This window comes from Pyrus communis, chromosome 13, assembly GCF_041283825.1.
Source record: "Pyrus communis isolate YQ-2024b chromosome 13, ASM4128382v1, whole genome shotgun sequence".
Taxonomy (NCBI): Eukaryota; Viridiplantae; Streptophyta; class Magnoliopsida; order Rosales; family Rosaceae; genus Pyrus; species Pyrus communis.
In genome coordinates, this window is record NC_142577.1 from 22,845,144 (window position 1) to 22,863,507 (window position 18,364).

The following is an 18,364-nucleotide window of genomic DNA, read 5'->3' on the forward strand; positions in this document are numbered from 1 at the left end:
CTATGAATACACGTGAATTTTATTTCTATTAAAAATGTAATGCGAATGATGATACAAACTGAGATAAAATCCATATTTTTGAAGTTGATACGCATACTTCACTTTTTAGTCGGATTCTTGATGCCCATAAACTAGCTTGCAAAGTAGATAAGGCTGGAGCCACGTGTCGAAAATCCACCACGCCGGTCCAAATTGCAGCACGTGCTACCCGTACAGCGACACCTGCACCCATAGATACCATGAAAACCAGTGAGATACCAACAAAACCAGCACAAAAAATAAAGGTTTCAATGGGTGAATCGAATCCTCTGGTTAAATTCTAACCCTAGGGTTCCGAAAATTCCCAATTTATCGTCTTTATAAATTTCCCACTTGTGGACGGAAGTCCTTGTAATTTACAATAAAATTTTGGGGGCAATGCTTTTGGCTGCGTGCGATATCTTCTATGTCAGTGTCGCATTGTGAGAGTGCGAACTCAGGGTTGCATGCGGGTGGTTGCGTGTCTGCAAGGTCGTAGTCGCTTCTGGGCTCGGCGACGGAGCCATGGCGGTTAAGAAGGCGTGCGAGTCATTCTCGAAGAGCTTGATCGACGAGGTGCAGAGATGGGGCTGTATGAAGCAGACGGGGGTGAGCCTCAAGTACATGATGGAGTTCGGGTCCCGGCCGACGCAGCGGAATTTTATAATCTCGGCGCAGTTTCTGCACAAGGAGCTCCCCATTCGGATTGCGAGGCGGGCAATTGAGCTCGAGAGCCTCCCATATGGCTTGTCTGAGAAGCCTGCCGTTTTGAAGGTGCTTTCTTTTTGTTTGTTTTGTTAAATTATGGTCTCATTTTTTGTTCTTGGAATCGAATTGTGGGAAATGGGATTTGGGTTAAATTTTGTATAAATTGTTATATTATTATTTATTTGATTACACCATAAAAGGGTTATGAAAAGCTTTGACTAAATATCCACTTTTAGTTAATTGTTTTCTAATGTGAACGGGGATCTCCCTGCTAATTGCTGTCTGGGTTTTATAGAACATCCATTGATTACTCTGTTTCTGTGGAGTTTGTTCTCTGAATATGTGAAGTAAGTTTTTTTTTCCTTGGGCAAAAGTGCAGTAATTTTTCTTAGGGTGTGGAGAATGTGAATTACTTTGCTAGTAGGTCTATGTGCTTTTAAAAGGGTGAATTCTTTGCTTTGAAAAGCAAAATGCGTACGAGTTGCCTGCAAAATCGTTCTTCAGAGTAACGCGTGCGAATTGATTGAGGCTGAGATTGTTCTTTCTGCATTTAATAATTTAAACAATGAACTACTGTTTGGTGGTATTCTTCTTTACTTAGAAGGGAGAGGTCTTAGGTTCGAATCTCGTGGATGATGAATTCGATATCAAATTAGGCTGCCCATTGTGTGGCTTAGCCGAACTCTCCCTCCCCTTAGTGTAAAAAATATTGATGTACTAAAAAAAAAAAAGAATCAAATATTGCAAGGATGTAATTTTGCTTTATTTTATTTGCAGGTACGAGACTGGTATTTGGATTCCTTCCGTGATCTTAGAACCTTTCCTGATATCAAGGATGCTAAAGATGAAAAGGATTTTACACAAATGATTAAGGCGATCAAGGTAAGACACAACAATGTTGTCCCAATGATGGCTTTGGGTGTTCAGCAGTTGAAGAAAGAGAAGGTTCTCTACGAGGATCTTGATGAGATTCACCAATTTTTGGATCGCTTCTACCTGTCAAGAATTGGGATTCGCATGCTCATTGGTCAGATTGCCTTTTACTGCGATTTTTTTAGCTGGCTGGTTTTGCAAGTTATGTCACTTTTCTTTCAGCGGGTTCTAAAATATCTCTAAAACTCAGGCCAGCATGTTGAGTTGCACAATCCCAATCCCCCTCCTCATTGCGTGGGTTACATAGATACAAAGATGTCTCCTGTGGAGGTAGCACGAAATGCCACTGAGGATGCCCGTGCAATGTGCCTGCGTGAGTATGGAAGCGCACCTGCTGTTACTATCTATGGGGATCCCGATTTTACATTCCCGTAAGTATATTTTGTTCTCACTTGGTTGGGTCTGTTTCTAATTGAATCGATTTTACATTCCCACAAGTATATTTTTCTTTGTACTATCCTGAAACTTATGTGACTCTTTACATTGAACCAGTAGTGGTGGTTAGTGATATGTTATTATCAGACAAATAAAGTTCTGTTTGTTTTCATAACAGGTATGTTCCAACACACCTGCATACTATGGTCTTTGAGTTGGTTAAGAATTCCTTGCGTGCTGTCCAAGAGCGTTTCATGGACTCGGATATAGTTGCGCCTCCTGTTAGAATAATAGTTGCTGATGGAATTGAGGATGTCACTATCAAGGTATTATTTTGTGTGATTGAGAGAATGTCATTTATATATTGAACCAATATTTGTGAGATGCTTATCAATGAGGTGCTTATCGAATTGGCACGGCTGAATTCATAGGTCTCGGATGAGGGTGGTGGCATACGAAGAAGTGGTCTCCCCAAGATTTTTACATATCTTTACAGCACTGCAAGTAACCCTTTGGAATCAGATCTTTCGGAAGCTGATGCAGTTACAATGGCTGGATATGGATATGGGCTTCCTATAAGCCGCTTGTATGCGAGGTACTTTGGAGGGGATTTACAAATTATCTCTATGGAAGGATACGGTGAGTTGTCGAGTTCCCGAACCTGATCCATTTAGATTATTACACACAACTAGTGGGTTTCGCAATCACAGTCATACCGTTTGCTTTACCTTTGTTTCTTTATATGAGTCATGAAGAAAGGGTATATTATGACAATAGCCGTAAGCTATTGTAATTAAACACTTGTCCACGTCAATGTCTAGTTATCTGCACGTTTCACACACCGAAAATTCGACACATGGTTTTCATCCGCGTTTTCAAGTATGTTGCATCCAGAGTATTACACATAGTTAGCAAGACTTTCGCAACCAAAGTCTGACAGTTTTGTATGCATCTTCCCGTTATCAGTTCATAAGGGGTAAAGCCGGTCGATGTCGCTGGTTCATAATCTTATGTTTTTACTTGCCTCTTTACTCTTTAGAGTCGCCGGTCGTCTTCTTTGTGCATCATCATTGCTCGTCCACTCAACATTTTGCACTTGCTTCACCCATCACAAGCCCGTTGTGTTGCACGATTGCGGAGGACTTTCCCATCTGAGTTCTGAAGGGATAGTTCTTTTACACTAACTACATCGTATTCTCGACTGAAAAAAACACTTGCATCTTCATCTATCCCTAAATCACCTGTCGTTTTCGCTCACCGATTTTCTCACTGACGTATACTTGGTGCCGTGTATGTACAGGGACGGACGCGTATCTGCATTTGTCTCGCTTGGGAGATTCTCAGGAACCATTGCCATGATGCGAGCCTTCTGTTTCGACTTTGATGATTATGACATGGTTGAATGACGAAATTAATTATTTCAGGGGATATTACAAGTTAAATTTGTCATCTATACGTTTATTGTAATGGATAAGTCACTGTCAATTTTTTATTTTCTAATAAAAATTGGCAGTTAGTCTTTCTTTTGTAGTTTTTAGTTTTTACCTCACCAGATCTATCAGAATATATATATATATTTTTTTAACATTGGCCTCTTTTGGCATTTCCTTCCTTCCTTTTTTTTTATTATTACTAGCATATGGGCATTCACAAAGTGTGTGAGAAATTTTTTATTTTTGTTTTTGAAATAGGAGAGAGGAAGAGAGCAATAGAGAATGTGGGAATGTGAAGTTTTTTTTATTTTTATTTTATTTTTAAAATTTTTTTTAATTAGAGATATGTTAGGATTACATGTAGGAGAAGATATGAAAAAAAAAACAACAAAATTTGATTGGGTGAAGTTACATTTCTGTCTCATATTTCTTATCTATGTTATGTTTTAATTAGAGGATTAAATTGATAATTTCATATGATTTTGGTTGACAAAGAGTGTTTTCCTAATTAGTAGAGATTAGTATTGGTATTAAGGGGAAAGGGGGTGTCGGTATTAAGGGGGAAAAGGAAAAACGTATCACGAGGAACGGCGAGATCTATGCTAATCTGAAGAGTAAAGATCCAACTTGGAACGAGAATTAAGATTTCTCTAGATTACTTAGCAAACATCATGATGAAAAAAAAGAAGGTTGCCTAAATGTAATTTGTAATCCAATGCGTTGGGAAGTCGCTCACCGCATTACATAAAAATGTAATGCGGAGACAAGAAGCTCCCCAATCAAATGTATACGGCAGCCTGGCACGTTGGAAAACAAATCTACAAGCCAACACCTAACCGAGGCAACCCACGTAACAACATGCCATCAAATATTTCAAACTACAAAATTTCCTCTATTGTCACATTGGTACAGTTACGCATCAATAGTCTCTCTCGCTCTCCCTCTCCCTCTCTGATTGTCTACTAACAGAAACCAATAAATCTCCATAGAGTTTCAAAAATCTGGTCAGCGTGAAGATACATATATATCAGTGCCTTCTTTGCTTTGCACGCTGATACGTCCCTTTCCCCTTAATCTTCCATTTTTCATTTCCGCCTGGCCGGTTTTTCTCTTCTATCTCACGAACCTTCCGCTTTCTGCAAGGTTCATGAAATACGCATCAGCACAGTTAAGTGGTTATAATTTTAAGTTTGACCGTTTTTCAGATGCCAAAAGAATCATCCTTAAAACATATGGTTTCAGAATTTGGAAACAGTGGATGTCTCTAGCTATCTTACCTGTAGTTCCCAAGGTTACGATCGGAAAGGACTTCCTCTGCAAGGGACACCTTCCTTTCCTTCTTTGTAAGTCTGCCTGAGAAGAAATCTAATGGGGACTCTATTATTGTCCCTACCTGATAAACAACCAAAACGCAGATAACCTCGTCAAATATACTAATACATCCTAGGAATGGCTACTTGTAATGTTATTGTGATACCATATTCTAACCTGGAAATACTTGTTAGGTTGTGCATCACCCTTCTTGTAGTGTCTCTTTGGATCCATAACATTCCTTAACTGCAATGAGAAAATCGAATCAGCCAACTACACTTCCTTTAAACAACATTGAAAGCGTAAAATAACAACAAAAGGTAAATGAAACAATAAAATTCAGAAGTTATAATTATAATAAATCGTTGCAAATGGATAAACCCTAAATCGATAAGACTAGAAAATGGTGCAAATGGGAATGGCTAGGGGTTATGAACTGATAATCTATAATCTAATGATCGAGTCAATTCCATGATTATAAGTTCATTCCATACCAGACCAGACCGGAATAGGGTTATATACATTCTAATTATGAAATAGGTACAATGTTTAGATATGGATCTCTACGTCATTACATTCCATTTAGAATTAGGAATAGGCGTAACCAGACCAGCTTTTTACGTATCTCTCGTTATTTAGGATGGGACCCTAATTCACCTCACCTCTTTGGGCTTCGATTCCAGATTCCAAAGAACTACCACCTTGTTTAATGTTTCTACAAACACCACTTGCTAAAGTGTACCACAGAATGTGCTAGAATTTGACAGGGTTCATTCATCCAAATGAACTTGACAAGGACTTGGAATCATACCAAAGTGTAGCATCAAATGCAAACTTCGAAGTTAGATCGGCTTTTAATTACATTCTCCATACTAGAGATTGCAGTTGAAACTTGAACGACTGTCCGATGTGAACTACATCCAAGGTAGCAGAAATTGATGCAATAACATGGTAACCACAACCATAAGCACCAAAACTTCGAAAAACACAGTGTCCTATAACTCTATTCAGCCGATGCATTGATGCAATCGCAAAACCCAGTTAAAAAAAAAAAAAAAAAAAAAAAACCCGATGTTCATGACTCCAACATAGTGCCAAAGAAATTATTACCAGAAACAAAACCGAATTTAACACACCTTTAGTAATTGGAGATCTTTCTGCAACTCCGGGGTCATGGTTGGTGCAGGCATGTCAAACCTAAATCATATAAATTATTAAGAGACAAACAAACATATAAGGCCGGGTTGAAATCTTCCGGTTTGAATTAGTTTATAGTAGAATATCGCTCGTATACAATAAAAAAAGTTGAACTTTAGAGGATTCCACATGGATTCCTAAGAAAATAGAAGACTAAAAGGAAACGGAGTGAATTGAGCTGATGACATACCAGCTTGTTCCAGCAGTGTCCTTGATCTGCTTCTTGGCCAATTTGTTCCGCTTTACCGGGTCATTCGGCGGAACGAAGAGGCCATCGACAAGCTGCGTGCTGGGTTTCCAAAGCGGATTGCCTTCGGGGCGAGGTTTGGAGCCAGACCCACGTCCATTTTTGGAGCCCGATGAAAAAGCCGGCAACTTTGGCTCCCACGAGAGCCCAATCACCGCATTGCTTTCCGCCATTCTACAACGCAATATAGGGAATCAAAACTCGAAGCAGCGCCTACGGAAATTACATGCACAAGCTGATGAGCATAAATCAATCATAATTCCTAGAAAACTCATAGAAGACAAGATGGTAACGTACTGGCTGCTGGTGAATCGTCGAGGGCGGCGCCTAGCTACGTTGCTTCGCCGACAATGGCTTCGGACAGAGAGAGTTTGGCGGCTGAGAGAGGGAGACTGAAAAACTAGGCTTCAGGAGGAGGCGGCGTCGAAGAGAGAGTGTTAAGTCACCAGACAAACGGGTCGGCCCAGAATAAAAGCAGCAGCCCAATAGGTCAGAGAAAGCGTATTTCCAGTTATGCCCTTCGCGTGTATGGATATTAATTTGTTTTTGTATTTTTTGGAAGTAGTGGAGTGTTGTGATGGTTAGGGTCTTGTTCATCAATTCATTCTGTTTTCGGGCTTAAATTTTTTCTTCTTTCCTTTAGTGAATTTTACATAAAATTACCACTTGTACTAAAAATTTAGGGAATTTAACGAAAAGCTTACGGTACTGTTTATTTTAATGAAAAATTATATTTTTACATCAAAATATCAATTCTGGTACTATTTATTTTACCCTTTATTTTGTCCTTATATTAAAACTCAAAATTTTCAAACCCTTTTTATTAATTTTTCTAAAAATTTATTCCTTCTTTTATGGAAAAAAAAAATGCGGTATTCAGTATTCTTAATCTACACACCTGTATTGATTTCGAGGCTTTTTTGGGTATGTCATGAATTACATCAACAAAGTGACAAATGGTACTTTACATTGGCCCAAGACATTTTTTTTAGGAAGTTTTAACGAAAAATTTATAGTACTGTTCATTTTAACGAAAAATCACATTTCTACGTTAAAAAGTCAATCATGGTACTATTCACTTTACCATTTATTTTGTCCTTATCATTAAAACTCAAAATTTTCAAGTCATTTTCATTAGTTTTCATTTTTCTTTATCCTTTCTTACACTAAAAAAATCAAGAGCGCACTGCGTCCTTGAATTGATGATCATCTTGCTAATCTAGCCTCTTCGTTCTTTGGTGTAATTTTATTTCCAAAAGATATGATTATTTCTTATATTTTGAGTTTGAGAAATTTCGGATCGTAGGGGGTGTATTCAATTGATAATTTGAGAGATTTTAATGGATTTATAAATCTATGAATTTTTATGGAGTTAATTGATTTGTAGAGATTTCACATAAAATTTTGGTTCAATTCCATTGAAATCTTATGGAGAGATGTGAGATTTGTGGATATTTAAAATACATTACGAAATCTCTCCAATTTCCTCTAATTCCTCAACTTTCTCAAATTTTTTAAAATCAATTTCTAATTGAATATACCTAAAATGTTATAAACTTCTTTAAAATCCTAATTGAATACACATTCAATTTCAGAGAATCGCTTAAAATCCCTCAAAATTCCAATTGAATACAATCCGTAATTTTAGAATTTTGAATTAAATAGATGTGAAAGTCCATTGAGTTAACGAAAAGACCCTCAAATAACAAAGAAAGTACAATTTGAGAAAGAAAACAACTATTTTTAATTCAAAAATCTATGACATGAAGTTGACCCAAGATCAAATTCTGGTCTCCTAAAGTCACACAGTAATATAGTCTGATATTCATCTTTATCGAGAAATAAGAGATTTTAAATTCGAATCTCGTGAATGGCAAATTCGATAACACATTAAATTATCTATTGTGTGATATTGCCAAACTCTATCTTCCATGTTTGTAAAAATATCAACGTACTTGGAAAAAAAAAATAATAAAATTCAAGTCCCCTATAAAAATGGAAAAAGTGCCCCCTTCAAAGGCCTTTTCGATCGTTTTGTTGTCCAAATCAAAAACGAAAAGCATTCGCCCTTATCTTATCACCAACACCACCGTTCCACCACCACGACGGTCACAGGGGCCCGATAGACCCGACATAAGTCCCAGCAGCTGAGCGACAAACCAATCAATCTCTTCCACAAAAGCCATAAAAACACAAACCTGCACTTTCACTAGCGCTATAACTGCCGTTGAAAGCGACTAGAATACTCAGATATTTTCAGATTCCACTCTTCTTCATCTACTCCTCTCAGTGATGTACACGTCCGAGGCGTTGGGGAAGTTCTCGGTTTTCAGAGAGACCCCTGCATCAATGGCGGCCATGAACCATCTCAGAGGTCCGGTTCGAATCCGACCCATGTCCCAGAACTTCATCAGCAGCAAAAACTTGCTCTGCAATCACGGAATGAAGTGCCAGTGCAGCAGCGGCGGCGGCGGCGGCAGCGTGGACGAGAAGTCGGCGTTTTCTGTGACTTCGTCGAGCAAGTACGAAGTGGATTACTTGGGAGAGAAAACCAAAGGGGATTTGAATGTCAAGGTGGAGCATCTCGAAGCTTTTGGTAACTTTATTATTCCGCTTTCCAAATTCCAGTGCAATCTTTCAATTTTCTCACTTGTGAAACTGCAAACGTATTGCCTGCTGTGTAAAGTTTTGATCTTTTTCGAAAACCCGTGTAGGAATTGGTGGTGATGTAACTTTGAAAGGTCCCATTGAGGAAGTTGCCAGAGTGGAGGCTGAAGAAGCTGGAGACTTGCTCAGAGACTTGGGCATTCCGGTGCTGTTGTTTAATTCTTTACCTGCTTCATTTAATACAGTTCTTTCCTTTGTTTTTCGAGTAACGATTTTGGATTTTTGGCTCTGTATTTTTTAGCAATCTGAGTGTTAAAATCACAACCTTGTTTTCTTTTCTTTTGTCTATGGTTGTCTTGTTCCAGTGAATAGCACATTGTTCATTTGCTTACGGTGGTACTTGTGCATCAAACTTACCATGTAGAATTTTTATATGCAGAGCCCTTTTTTGTCAAGGCAATCGCCTCGTGGCATCTTTTGTAGCCGCACATTGAATCTTCGATCAATCAGTGCCATTGGATATGATATGGACTACACATTGATGCATTATAATGTGATTGTAAGTTTCACCATTTTCTAATTGACAATTCTGCTAAAGTGTGACATCCGGATGTTATAGTTCTGCATTTGCTAATAACTAGTGTTGGAACCTCAATGCATTAGTTACCATTACATTTCTGGTTAGTGCTGGTGCCGGAGGAGGTGGAATTGTGGATTGTCTTGTCTGACATTAATTTCTGTCTTGCAGGCTTGGGAAGGGAGAGCTTATGATTACTGTATGGAAAATTTGAAGAAAGTGGGCTTCCCCGTTGACGGTCTTGCATTTGACCCCGACTTGGTATCATCTCTAAACAAGTTGAAATTTTTACGAGTATTTACATTTATGCAAGTCATAAGATCTTTGATTTACATTTTTCTTCTCCACTTTTGTTCTATATTTTCATATAGGTTATTAGAGGCCTTGTCATAGACAAAGAGAAAGGAAACTTGGTGAAGCCTGATCGATTTGGTTATGTTAAAAGGGCTATGCATGGCACAACCATGCTATCTAATCGAGCTGTAAGGTACACTTGGGTCCTTTTTCTGATTATCGAGAAACAGTGGAGAATGTGACTCACTTTTATTGTCATCCCATGGATTTATGATTAGTCTCACACTGTAAATACAAATTCAGTATTCTGATAAAACTAACAATAAGGTTCCAAATGAATGTCTATATGTATTATATGCATTACTTTGTAACATTGTGTATACGGCGCTTAGGTTCTTCCAGCATGTAGCTTCTTAGTATTTTATTTCTGGAAAAGTATATTCTGTAGTGTGGCCTAACTTTCTTTCATTGAAGTGAGATGTACGGTAGGGAACTGGTGGACCTCCGGAAGGAAACTCGATGGGAGTTCCTTAATACACTGTTCTCTGTCTCAGAAGCTGTGGCTTATATGCAGGTATTGCCTTATCGGTGTTTTCTTTGCTATATCACTGTTTTAAACATTGTTGTTATTATTTCTCAGATTTTACTTATGTAGATTGACTCTTCATTCTTTCAGATGGTTGACAGATTGGATGATGGAACCATAGCTGCAGAAATTGGTCCACTTGATTATAAAGGGCTCTATAAGGCAATATGCTCTGCCTCAATTATACAGAGCTTGGGCTTTTGGTTTTTTCTTCCTCCTTTTTAACTTTTGACATGATTTCAGGCTGTTGGAAGAGCCCTCTTCCGGGCACATGTCGAGGGTCAACTGAAGGTTAATATATTTATAATATTTATTATTTGTTTAATGGATAAGATCAGATATTGGTTCATGAACACGAACTTATTTTGGCATATATGCAGAGCGAGATAATGTCTAAGCCTGAACTGTTTGTGGAGCCTGATCCAGAATTGCCATTAGCGCTTTTGGATCAAAAAGAGGTTTGTCTTATAGAATCTCATCTTTTTTGCATAGCATGTGGCTATTATTTAACTCCTAATTTACTTAGACTTATTTGTGCATTAGGCTGGTAAAAAGCTTCTGCTCATTACCAACTCAGATTATCATTACACAAACAAAATGATGCAGCATTCCTTCAACAGATTTCTTCCCAATGAGATGGGTTGGAGGGATCTATTTGACATTGTAAGTCAACTTCATCCATCTAGTTTTAACTTCGTGCTACATTGAATAATAATTACTCTTGGGCCTCTGCTACAGAAGTCTATTATAAATAGTAATGATCTTCAGATTTGTAACGAGGTGTCAACAGCAGTGAGTTACACTTTTTGTTTATTACACTCATATGCAGGTAATAGTCTCTGCAAGGAAGCCAGAGTTCTTCCAAATGTCACACCCAATGTACGAGGTAGTGACGGGTGAGGGCCTCATGCGTCCATGCTTCAAGGCTAAAACAGGTGATAATGGCTAACGTTCACTACTTCTGCTTGTTTAGCACTGAATATCTTAAACTTGTTTGAGCAAATGTTGTTGAACATGCTTTGAATGTGTCTAGGATAAACAATTTCGGAAACAAAATTGCGTGTGATTGTATGAACAATATTGTCTTCTCTTAGTCTTGATAAATGGCTGGTGACATATAGTAGTCATGACTCAAAATTTGTAGTGAACTTTGTTGCGTCGAAGCACACCAGCTGATCACACATACATGAGTGTCATTATTGCAGATATTTCCCCCCACTTTAGCCACCTGGGAGGTAAATGGGTATGGGATTTTAACAAAAGGCCTCGGCAATAGTGTGTGTGGTATTACTGCTTATAAACCAATAGATGATTATGCTCACTTCCAATGTGGGACTCAAGTGTGGCTCTAATCTCAGCCACCAAACTCCAAGAACTTTATGTGCACGGAAGAAATACAGTGAATGTGCAGGGATAATACCTGACTGGATACACATCTTCATGGTTATAGTAGAAGAATTTGGGTGCATGTATTAAGGCACACAGCTTGCCAGGATCGCCTGACTATTCGTCTGTGCTTTGCATGGATCAGATTATTTGATTAATTTATACTTAGTTGACATTGAATTAACAATCTCATTCTCATTGAAATGTCTTCTTTCTGCAGGGGGCTTGTATTCAGGGGGAAGTGCTCAGATGGTTGAGAATTCCCTAAATATCCATGGAGATGAAATACTGTATGTTGGTGATCATATCTACACAGATGTAAGTCAATCCAAAGTTCATCTGCGATGGCGAACAGCATTGGTTTGCCGAGAATTGGAAGAAGAGGTTTGTGTAGTTGATTTCTCTTTACATGCAAGAGTTGATAAAGGGAAAGTGAAACTAACAATGTGGCATAACTCATAATATAGTACTGCCTAGACCAAACATCGAGACTGCAAAATTAACCCGCCTTTATATAAATATTTCTGTTATTCCAGAGACCAAACACCTGCGAATGAAATTTGTAATTTGGTGTCCTAGTAATTGGGATTTTAATATCCTTGAACTGTTGGATGCTGATAAACGTCTCCATTTGTTTCATGAAATTTGGAAACTGCAGTATAGTGCTTTGATTCAGAGCCGGGGTCATAGAGCGGCACTAGTAGATCTTATAAACCAAAAGGAGGTCGTAGGGGATCTTTTCAACCAACTTCGGCTCGCCTCACAAAGGCGAACTAAAGGGCGCCCTGCTCAAGTAAGCTTTATCTTATGAATTTTTGCCTATGTTTCTAGTTAGCTATAAGCTAAATTGGTTTTGTTTTGAATCATCAAGCATTCAGCAAGCAATGTGAATGCCTAATCGAAGAGTTATGGAACGTAGTGCTTCTTAATTTTATCTGACATTTTCTGTACTTTTAGACCCTTGCTGCAACAAACTTGGAGGATCAAGAACTCTCAGAAAGCATGCAAAAGCTACTTATCGTTATGCAAAGACTAGACCAGAAAATTGCTCCGATGCTAGAAGCAGATGGAGAGCTCTTCAACAAAAGGTAAGAATTGATATTTCATTTCGAGGGTTTATCTGTGGAAAATGTTTCAGTCATGTGAACATACAGTTGACCTTGTGAACCTGCTGTGCATTAGGTGGGGATTTCTTTCCCGTGCAGGTTTCTGGGATAAAAGCCATTTGATGAGGCAAATTGAGAAGTATGTACTTTCTTCCGACATGTTCATCTTTCGTTAATGTGAACAGACGTTAAAATTGAAATTATGAGTGTCCTCATTGACAGTGATTCTCTCAATTCCGTTTCCATCTTTACAGGTATGCTGATATATATACCTCCAGGGTGTCCAATTTCCTACATTATACACCGTTCATGTATTTCCGATCACAGGAACAGGTAACTCAACTATCACGGCTTTCTTGTATCGTGCTTTCTGTGAACTACTAAACACCATAGGTTAAATTGTAGAATGAAAAACACTGTCTTCTTCTCGTGCAACCCTGCACGATGAAATGCTGACAGAGAACATGTGGGTGTACCTCCACTCTGCATTCAAACTCGGGATTTTTCGTAACCAAAATTCTGATGCCTTCATAACAATGTTAAAAGAGACCTACAAACTCGATATTACACGCACGCACAACCCTATTGTTTTCATGGCTACAGCCTTTGAACGAACACTTATATCCTTTCATCCCTGCAGACACTTGCTCATGATTCGTACTCGTACTACTGTTCGAGGTTTAATGGGCCTGCCATGGACGATGAGGTCAACTTTATGTCGTAGAAACGGCAATTTTGTTGTAAATATTGATCAAGTTGACCAAGTTGATCACATTGATTTTTATTAGATTATCCTCAATCGAGTGTTGGTCTGTATGATGATCCAGCACGAAACAAATAATGCTTTCCATCTCACCTTAACTCTGTTAAGATCTCCAATGATGAGTAGCTTGTTTATGCCCTCGAGCATTTATCTTTAGTGACGGATTTACTACACAAATGTTATTTAACTTATTTTTACTAATTTAACCATTATCAATTCAGCTATGTCAAGGCTCAAACGAATGAGGCAAATTGACATATTAAACCGAATATCTCACTCCTGTGTGGCATTGTTTGATAACAACTCATATGAAAGGGATTAATTATTTCATTACCACGTCACATTTCAATTTAATAATGTAATGTGACAATTTTTGCATATGACATGTAAAGAGGTTTAAACATAACATTATATTATTGAATCACGACACCACGATAATGGTGAGTTTGTTTTATTTAAGTCTTAATCTATTTCTTCATCTCTTTAATGTAAATAATATCGTCGTTTGTTAAGTAAAAAAATGATTTTTAGGATTTATTAGGGTTTATATTAGAGAGAGTTAAATAGGAGTAGAAAAATCGAACCTATCCCCTCAGGAAGCATTGTCGTTTCCAAATTTATACGACTTGTCAAAGATCAAATGGGTTTAAGAGGAAAAGGCAGAAGCTGAAAACAAGTAGCAATCTGGAAATGGAGATGAAGAAGCTGAGATGGGCAATGGACGGCAGCTTTTGGGACCTCGACGTGTCGACTCCGAGGACCCTCGACGGACTCGTCCGACCTGTTCCCGGCGACCCACTTCCTCTGGGCCTCACCCGAGGCCCCAGGCTATCCCGGCCCAAGCAAATCGACTTCATGCAGCGCTTCATGGCCTCCATTTTCGTCCCTTCCTACACCGCCGCTGATGGCTTCACTCTCCAGCGAGTCCTCACCCTACCCATTGGCGAAAATTGGTGCCCGCCGCCAAAACCCACCTCAATTTCCCTTTTGCGTTTTCAAGTTGAATCACTAATTCTCGAATTGAAAAGCTCTCTGTAGGTTCGGGACGCTTTTGGGTCAGTTCAATTTGCAGCGGTTCATCTCCGCCGTGAAAAAGAGTGGGAAGGAGGCGCCGCCGGACTCTGTATCTACGTGGATGCAAAGCATTGGAACCCACCTGCGAGAGAAGTCCCTGTACGCCCTTTCCTTCTGTTCTGAGTTTTGGCTAACAGCTGATGACACATTGGTTTTGGGTGTGGACGGTTATGGCGACGACAAGAAACCCCGAAAGAAAGCACTTTTTCAGCACAAGGTGCTTTTTTTTTATTTGGAAATTTCTCAATTTTGTGCCCTAGTTGCTGAATTTGTAGTAATGCTGTGAATAATCATGTACATTGCAGTTTCCTCATCATAATTTGACAGTGGAGGCAGTTTGGCCCGGGCTTTTCGTTGACAAGCCCGGAAACTATTGGGATGTGCCATTTTCAATGTCACTTGATCTGGCTTCGGTTGCTTCTGATTCCGGGGCCAGTTATCGTGTATGTGCACGTCATAACTCAGGGACACCCGAGCTGTTTGACAGTGGCCAGAGCGATGGAGTTCCTGTTACCCTGCTTCCCGGTTTGTCTGTCACAAGTGCATTTTCCTTTAAGAAGAACTTTGAGCTTTGGAGGAGTCATACTCAGAAGTTGAGAATGGTCCAACCATTCGATGTATTCCTTTCAAATCCTCATGTTTCGGCTTCTGGGATTATTGGTAAGGCACTGCCATTGCTGAATTGTGCAGGTAGTTGATAAGGAAGGATTAGGGAAGGAAGAAGAGGATGAGTTTTTCTATAAGAATTTAGTTAAACACCCTTTGGCGTATATAAAAGAGAAATCTTTTTCCGGAACTTATAAGAAACCACCAGTTGTAGCATTAGTAATTTAGATATTTGCTCGTAAATTGGGATCAAGTAGTCCTGTGCCCTTCGCTGTCGAATACAATTTTTGTCAGAGTTGTCTAGTGGCATGTACTCTTAACTGTACAGAGGAGTAGGGGGTGATTGTGTCTTGTGTGCAGAAACTGCAGTATAATTTTGCTTATGTTCATTGTTTACAAACCTATGACAATTAGGTTTAAGGTCAGTTGGGTTGAGTAGTTTTATTGCGGATGCTTATGATGCCAAACTGGTGCATGCAACTCTTACTAATTGATATTTTTCAATTTCATTTTCTCAAACATAGGTGCTGTGATGACTGCCTCGTTTGGTGATAGTTGGGTTAGGTCACAAATTGCAGACGATGATCCTCAGGGTTTTAGAGGTTTTAGTTTTCGGGCTCCTGGAGTAAAATCTGCCTTTCTAGCAGATATATTTGCATCAGCAACATTTACAGCCCAGCATGGAAACTTCCAAAAGCTATTCCTAGATCTTTCTCGCTTTCATGCCCGCCTGGATTTTCCTTCTGGTTCTAAGTTTCTTTCAGGTGCAGCACATCTAGCACAAGATTATTTCAATTCTCAACAGCCAAATTTGGAAGCTATTCAGGACATTTGCCCCAATGCCACACTTTCTCTTCAGCAGCAGGTACCTATACTTCTCTTGTACTAGTTCTATCTTCCACTTTGGCAGAACTGACGTCAATTGCGATTTCAGAAAAGCTTATAAGTTGAATTAACTTGTTCTTATACCGTATGTTGCTGTGTTGAACTTGGGCTGCACCATCGTAGTAACTAGGATTGCTTCTGTTTTGGATGTTGAACCTGAACCGTGTTGACATGAATGTTATCTCTGAACCGTAACGATTTCTGCATTTCCTTGCAGATTTGTGGACCTGTCAGTTTCAGGGTTGATTCAGGAGTTGCAGTTGAACTAAAGAACCGAGACTGGAATATACGCGTGGACGAGCTGGTGTTTGCTCTTGAATACGCGCTGCAAGTCCTCGGTTCAGCCAAAGCTGTTGCTTGGTATTCCCCAAAGCACCAGGAATGCATGATAGAGCTTCGTTTTTACGAGACATAAAACCATGTCGTATTGTGCAGTGATAGGGTTTGTACTGTTGGATCGTTTTGAGGGAGATTCTCCCATTACTGCAAAAAAATTTATTCACCATTTCTAAATGTATTGTTGGGTAGTTAAAAGTTAAAAAAAATAAATAAAAAAAAAAAAAAAAAAAAACTAACTGATGAAAATTCTTAAAAACTTTAGTTTTAATGAAAAATGACAAATAAAGGTGTAAGTAAATAGTACTAGAAAAGGTAAAAATGTGGTTTTTTGTTAAAAATGAACAGTACCGGGAGTGTTTCATTAAAATTCCCAAAAAAAAAATTATTGCCAATTTTTCTCCCGAGCTTGGAAGAAGTTGTCAATCTGCCCTCTTCCCTCGACTTGAACTTTAACTTTTATAATTAGTCAATTTCTCTTTGAATTTTAACTTTTTTTCTCTCATCCGACAAATACCTTCACATATTACTAATAGTACTTAACCATGACCACCTAATTGTGGCAGTGAGCTTTCATTCCGCATTTGTTCCTCCAAATAAGTTGAAAATTTATTTGCTCCATTTCCATCATTGTCGCAAAGAAAGTTGAAAATTTATGAAACTCCAATGGATCCTTGTTCGTTAACTCTTGCTCTATATTTAATTTTTCTTTTTTCTTTTTTTAAAGGGGAAGACTTTGACATTTGCTTCCATTGGTCGACAACATAAGCTACGTTTGGTATGTGCCAAAAAAGCTTGAGAATGGAATACTTTTGCCTATTCCATATTTATAAGTTCAGGTTTGAGAAATGATTTCCTAACTCACGAGAAAATAGAGGGAAGTGAAGCTCTCCACCCCCTTTGGTATTCACTTTCCTTCCCCACACACAAAAAAAAAAAAAAAAAAAAAAAAGGGCTCGTACGTAATTTCTTGTTGTTATCGATAACGACACATGCAAAAATAAAAAAACTTGGATTAAGGAACAAGAGACCGCCATATTAGGGATTACAATAAAATATGTTTTATCCGTGAACGACACAAAATCATGGTGTATACAGACATTGGTGTTCATGATGTGCAATACGATGATCAACCACGTTAGATCCGTGTGGGATGTAATCAGTAATTAGCAACAGAGATGTGAAGGTTTATGTTAATATAATCCTCCTCATTAATTTTTTAATTTGGTGCATGCACTTGTCAATCGTCATAGAAGCAGAATGAGGATCTCGAGATCCTCTTATTACGTTCGTTCATCATATATTATACGATTAATTTTCATCAAGTAATGTTTATATTTAATTTTAAATAAAAAAATTTACAATAATTTATGACTGTATGATATACGATAAACAAACATGATTGAAGAATCCTTAAGATCCTCACAAAGCAGATCCGAAAAGGTCCTCATTCATAGAAGCAGACATTAACAATTGCAACGTTAATTTTTTCTTTTTAACAATTAAATATTAATTTTTATGCACACAACTGTTGTGATAAAAAGAATTAATTAATTTCTTAATTTTGAAAACACCTCAAGAATCACTACTCAGTATTATAGTATGATGATATTCCTCTTTACTTGTGAGTTAGAGATCTTAGGTTTGAATTTCGTAAATAGCGAATTCATTACCAAATTAGGTTATATATTGTGTGGCATAGCCGAACCCCTCTCCTTAATGTAGAATATATTGTTGTACAAAAAAATAAAAAATAGAAAAAAAAACACCTCAAGAATCTTCCGTACTTGTACAGTACAAATTGTAGACTCCTGCACCGCTGTCATATGATAACATTTTCAAATAACGAAATGCATGAGTTATGCATTATAATTATTTAACGTACGTAATTCATCGTTAGACATAATTTATTTATTTTTTTC

General features: G+C 38.2%; 4 protein-coding genes across 7 annotated transcripts; 3 read left to right on the forward strand and 1 right to left on the reverse strand.

The window, feature by feature from the left end:
* The first annotated feature begins 262 nt into the window (after positions 1-262).
* Positions 263-3,564, forward strand: LOC137737023 (pyruvate dehydrogenase (acetyl-transferring) kinase, mitochondrial). Of its 2 annotated transcripts, none has more exons than XM_068476367.2 (6): positions 263-792; positions 1,504-1,753; positions 1,850-2,030; positions 2,213-2,360; positions 2,466-2,673; positions 3,335-3,564. In XM_068476367.2, exons 1-6 carry the CDS (start codon positions 544-546, stop codon positions 3,391-3,393), a joined length of 1,095 nt encoding a protein of 364 aa, XP_068332468.1. In that variant the 5' UTR covers positions 263-543; the 3' UTR covers positions 3,394-3,564. The 2 variants fall into 2 exon arrangements, with proteins under 2 accessions (XP_068332468.1, XP_088538508.1); XM_088682382.1 differs by lacking the exon at positions 3,335-3,564 and adding an exon at positions 3,074-3,326.
* A 772-nt stretch (positions 3,565-4,336) lies between these two features.
* Positions 4,337-6,660, reverse strand: LOC137738179 (rRNA-processing protein fcf2). Of its 2 annotated transcripts, none has more exons than XM_068477805.2 (6): positions 6,520-6,660; positions 6,166-6,396; positions 5,915-5,975; positions 4,956-5,024; positions 4,745-4,860; positions 4,337-4,603 (listed from the first exon to the last, which is right to left on the reverse strand). In XM_068477805.2, the coding sequence occupies exons 2-6, from the start codon at positions 6,393-6,395 to the stop codon at positions 4,495-4,497; spliced, it is 585 nt and encodes a 194-aa protein (XP_068333906.2). In that variant the 5' UTR covers position 6,396; positions 6,520-6,660; the 3' UTR covers positions 4,337-4,494. The 2 variants fall into 2 exon arrangements, with proteins under 2 accessions (XP_068333906.2, XP_068333905.2); XM_068477804.2 differs by having other exon boundaries at positions 6,166-6,435.
* Positions 6,661-8,225: 1,565 nt separating this feature from the next.
* On the forward strand, positions 8,226-13,675 carry LOC137737698 (uncharacterized). The gene is made up of 17 exons (XM_068477242.2): positions 8,226-8,818; positions 8,937-9,034; positions 9,269-9,388; positions 9,578-9,667; positions 9,778-9,893; positions 10,175-10,274; positions 10,377-10,448; positions 10,530-10,577; positions 10,667-10,744; positions 10,830-10,949; positions 11,116-11,221; positions 11,893-12,056; positions 12,331-12,465; positions 12,630-12,760; positions 12,855-12,917; positions 13,033-13,111; positions 13,419-13,675. The coding sequence occupies exons 1-17, from the start codon at positions 8,515-8,517 to the stop codon at positions 13,500-13,502; spliced, it is 1,908 nt and encodes a 635-aa protein (XP_068333343.2). The 5' UTR covers positions 8,226-8,514; the 3' UTR covers positions 13,503-13,675.
* Positions 13,676-13,784: 109 nt separating this feature from the next.
* Positions 13,785-16,619, forward strand: LOC137737887 (protein TRIGALACTOSYLDIACYLGLYCEROL 4, chloroplastic). Of its 2 annotated transcripts, none has more exons than XM_068477460.2 (5): positions 13,785-14,494; positions 14,580-14,832; positions 14,921-15,275; positions 15,746-16,086; positions 16,324-16,619. In XM_068477460.2, the coding sequence occupies exons 1-5, from the start codon at positions 14,232-14,234 to the stop codon at positions 16,519-16,521; spliced, it is 1,410 nt and encodes a 469-aa protein (XP_068333561.2). In that variant the 5' UTR covers positions 13,785-14,231; the 3' UTR covers positions 16,522-16,619. The 2 variants fall into 2 exon arrangements, with proteins under 2 accessions (XP_068333561.2, XP_088538510.1); XM_088682384.1 differs by having other exon boundaries at positions 14,220-14,494; positions 14,570-14,832.
* Positions 16,620-18,364: the final 1,745 nt, after the last annotated feature.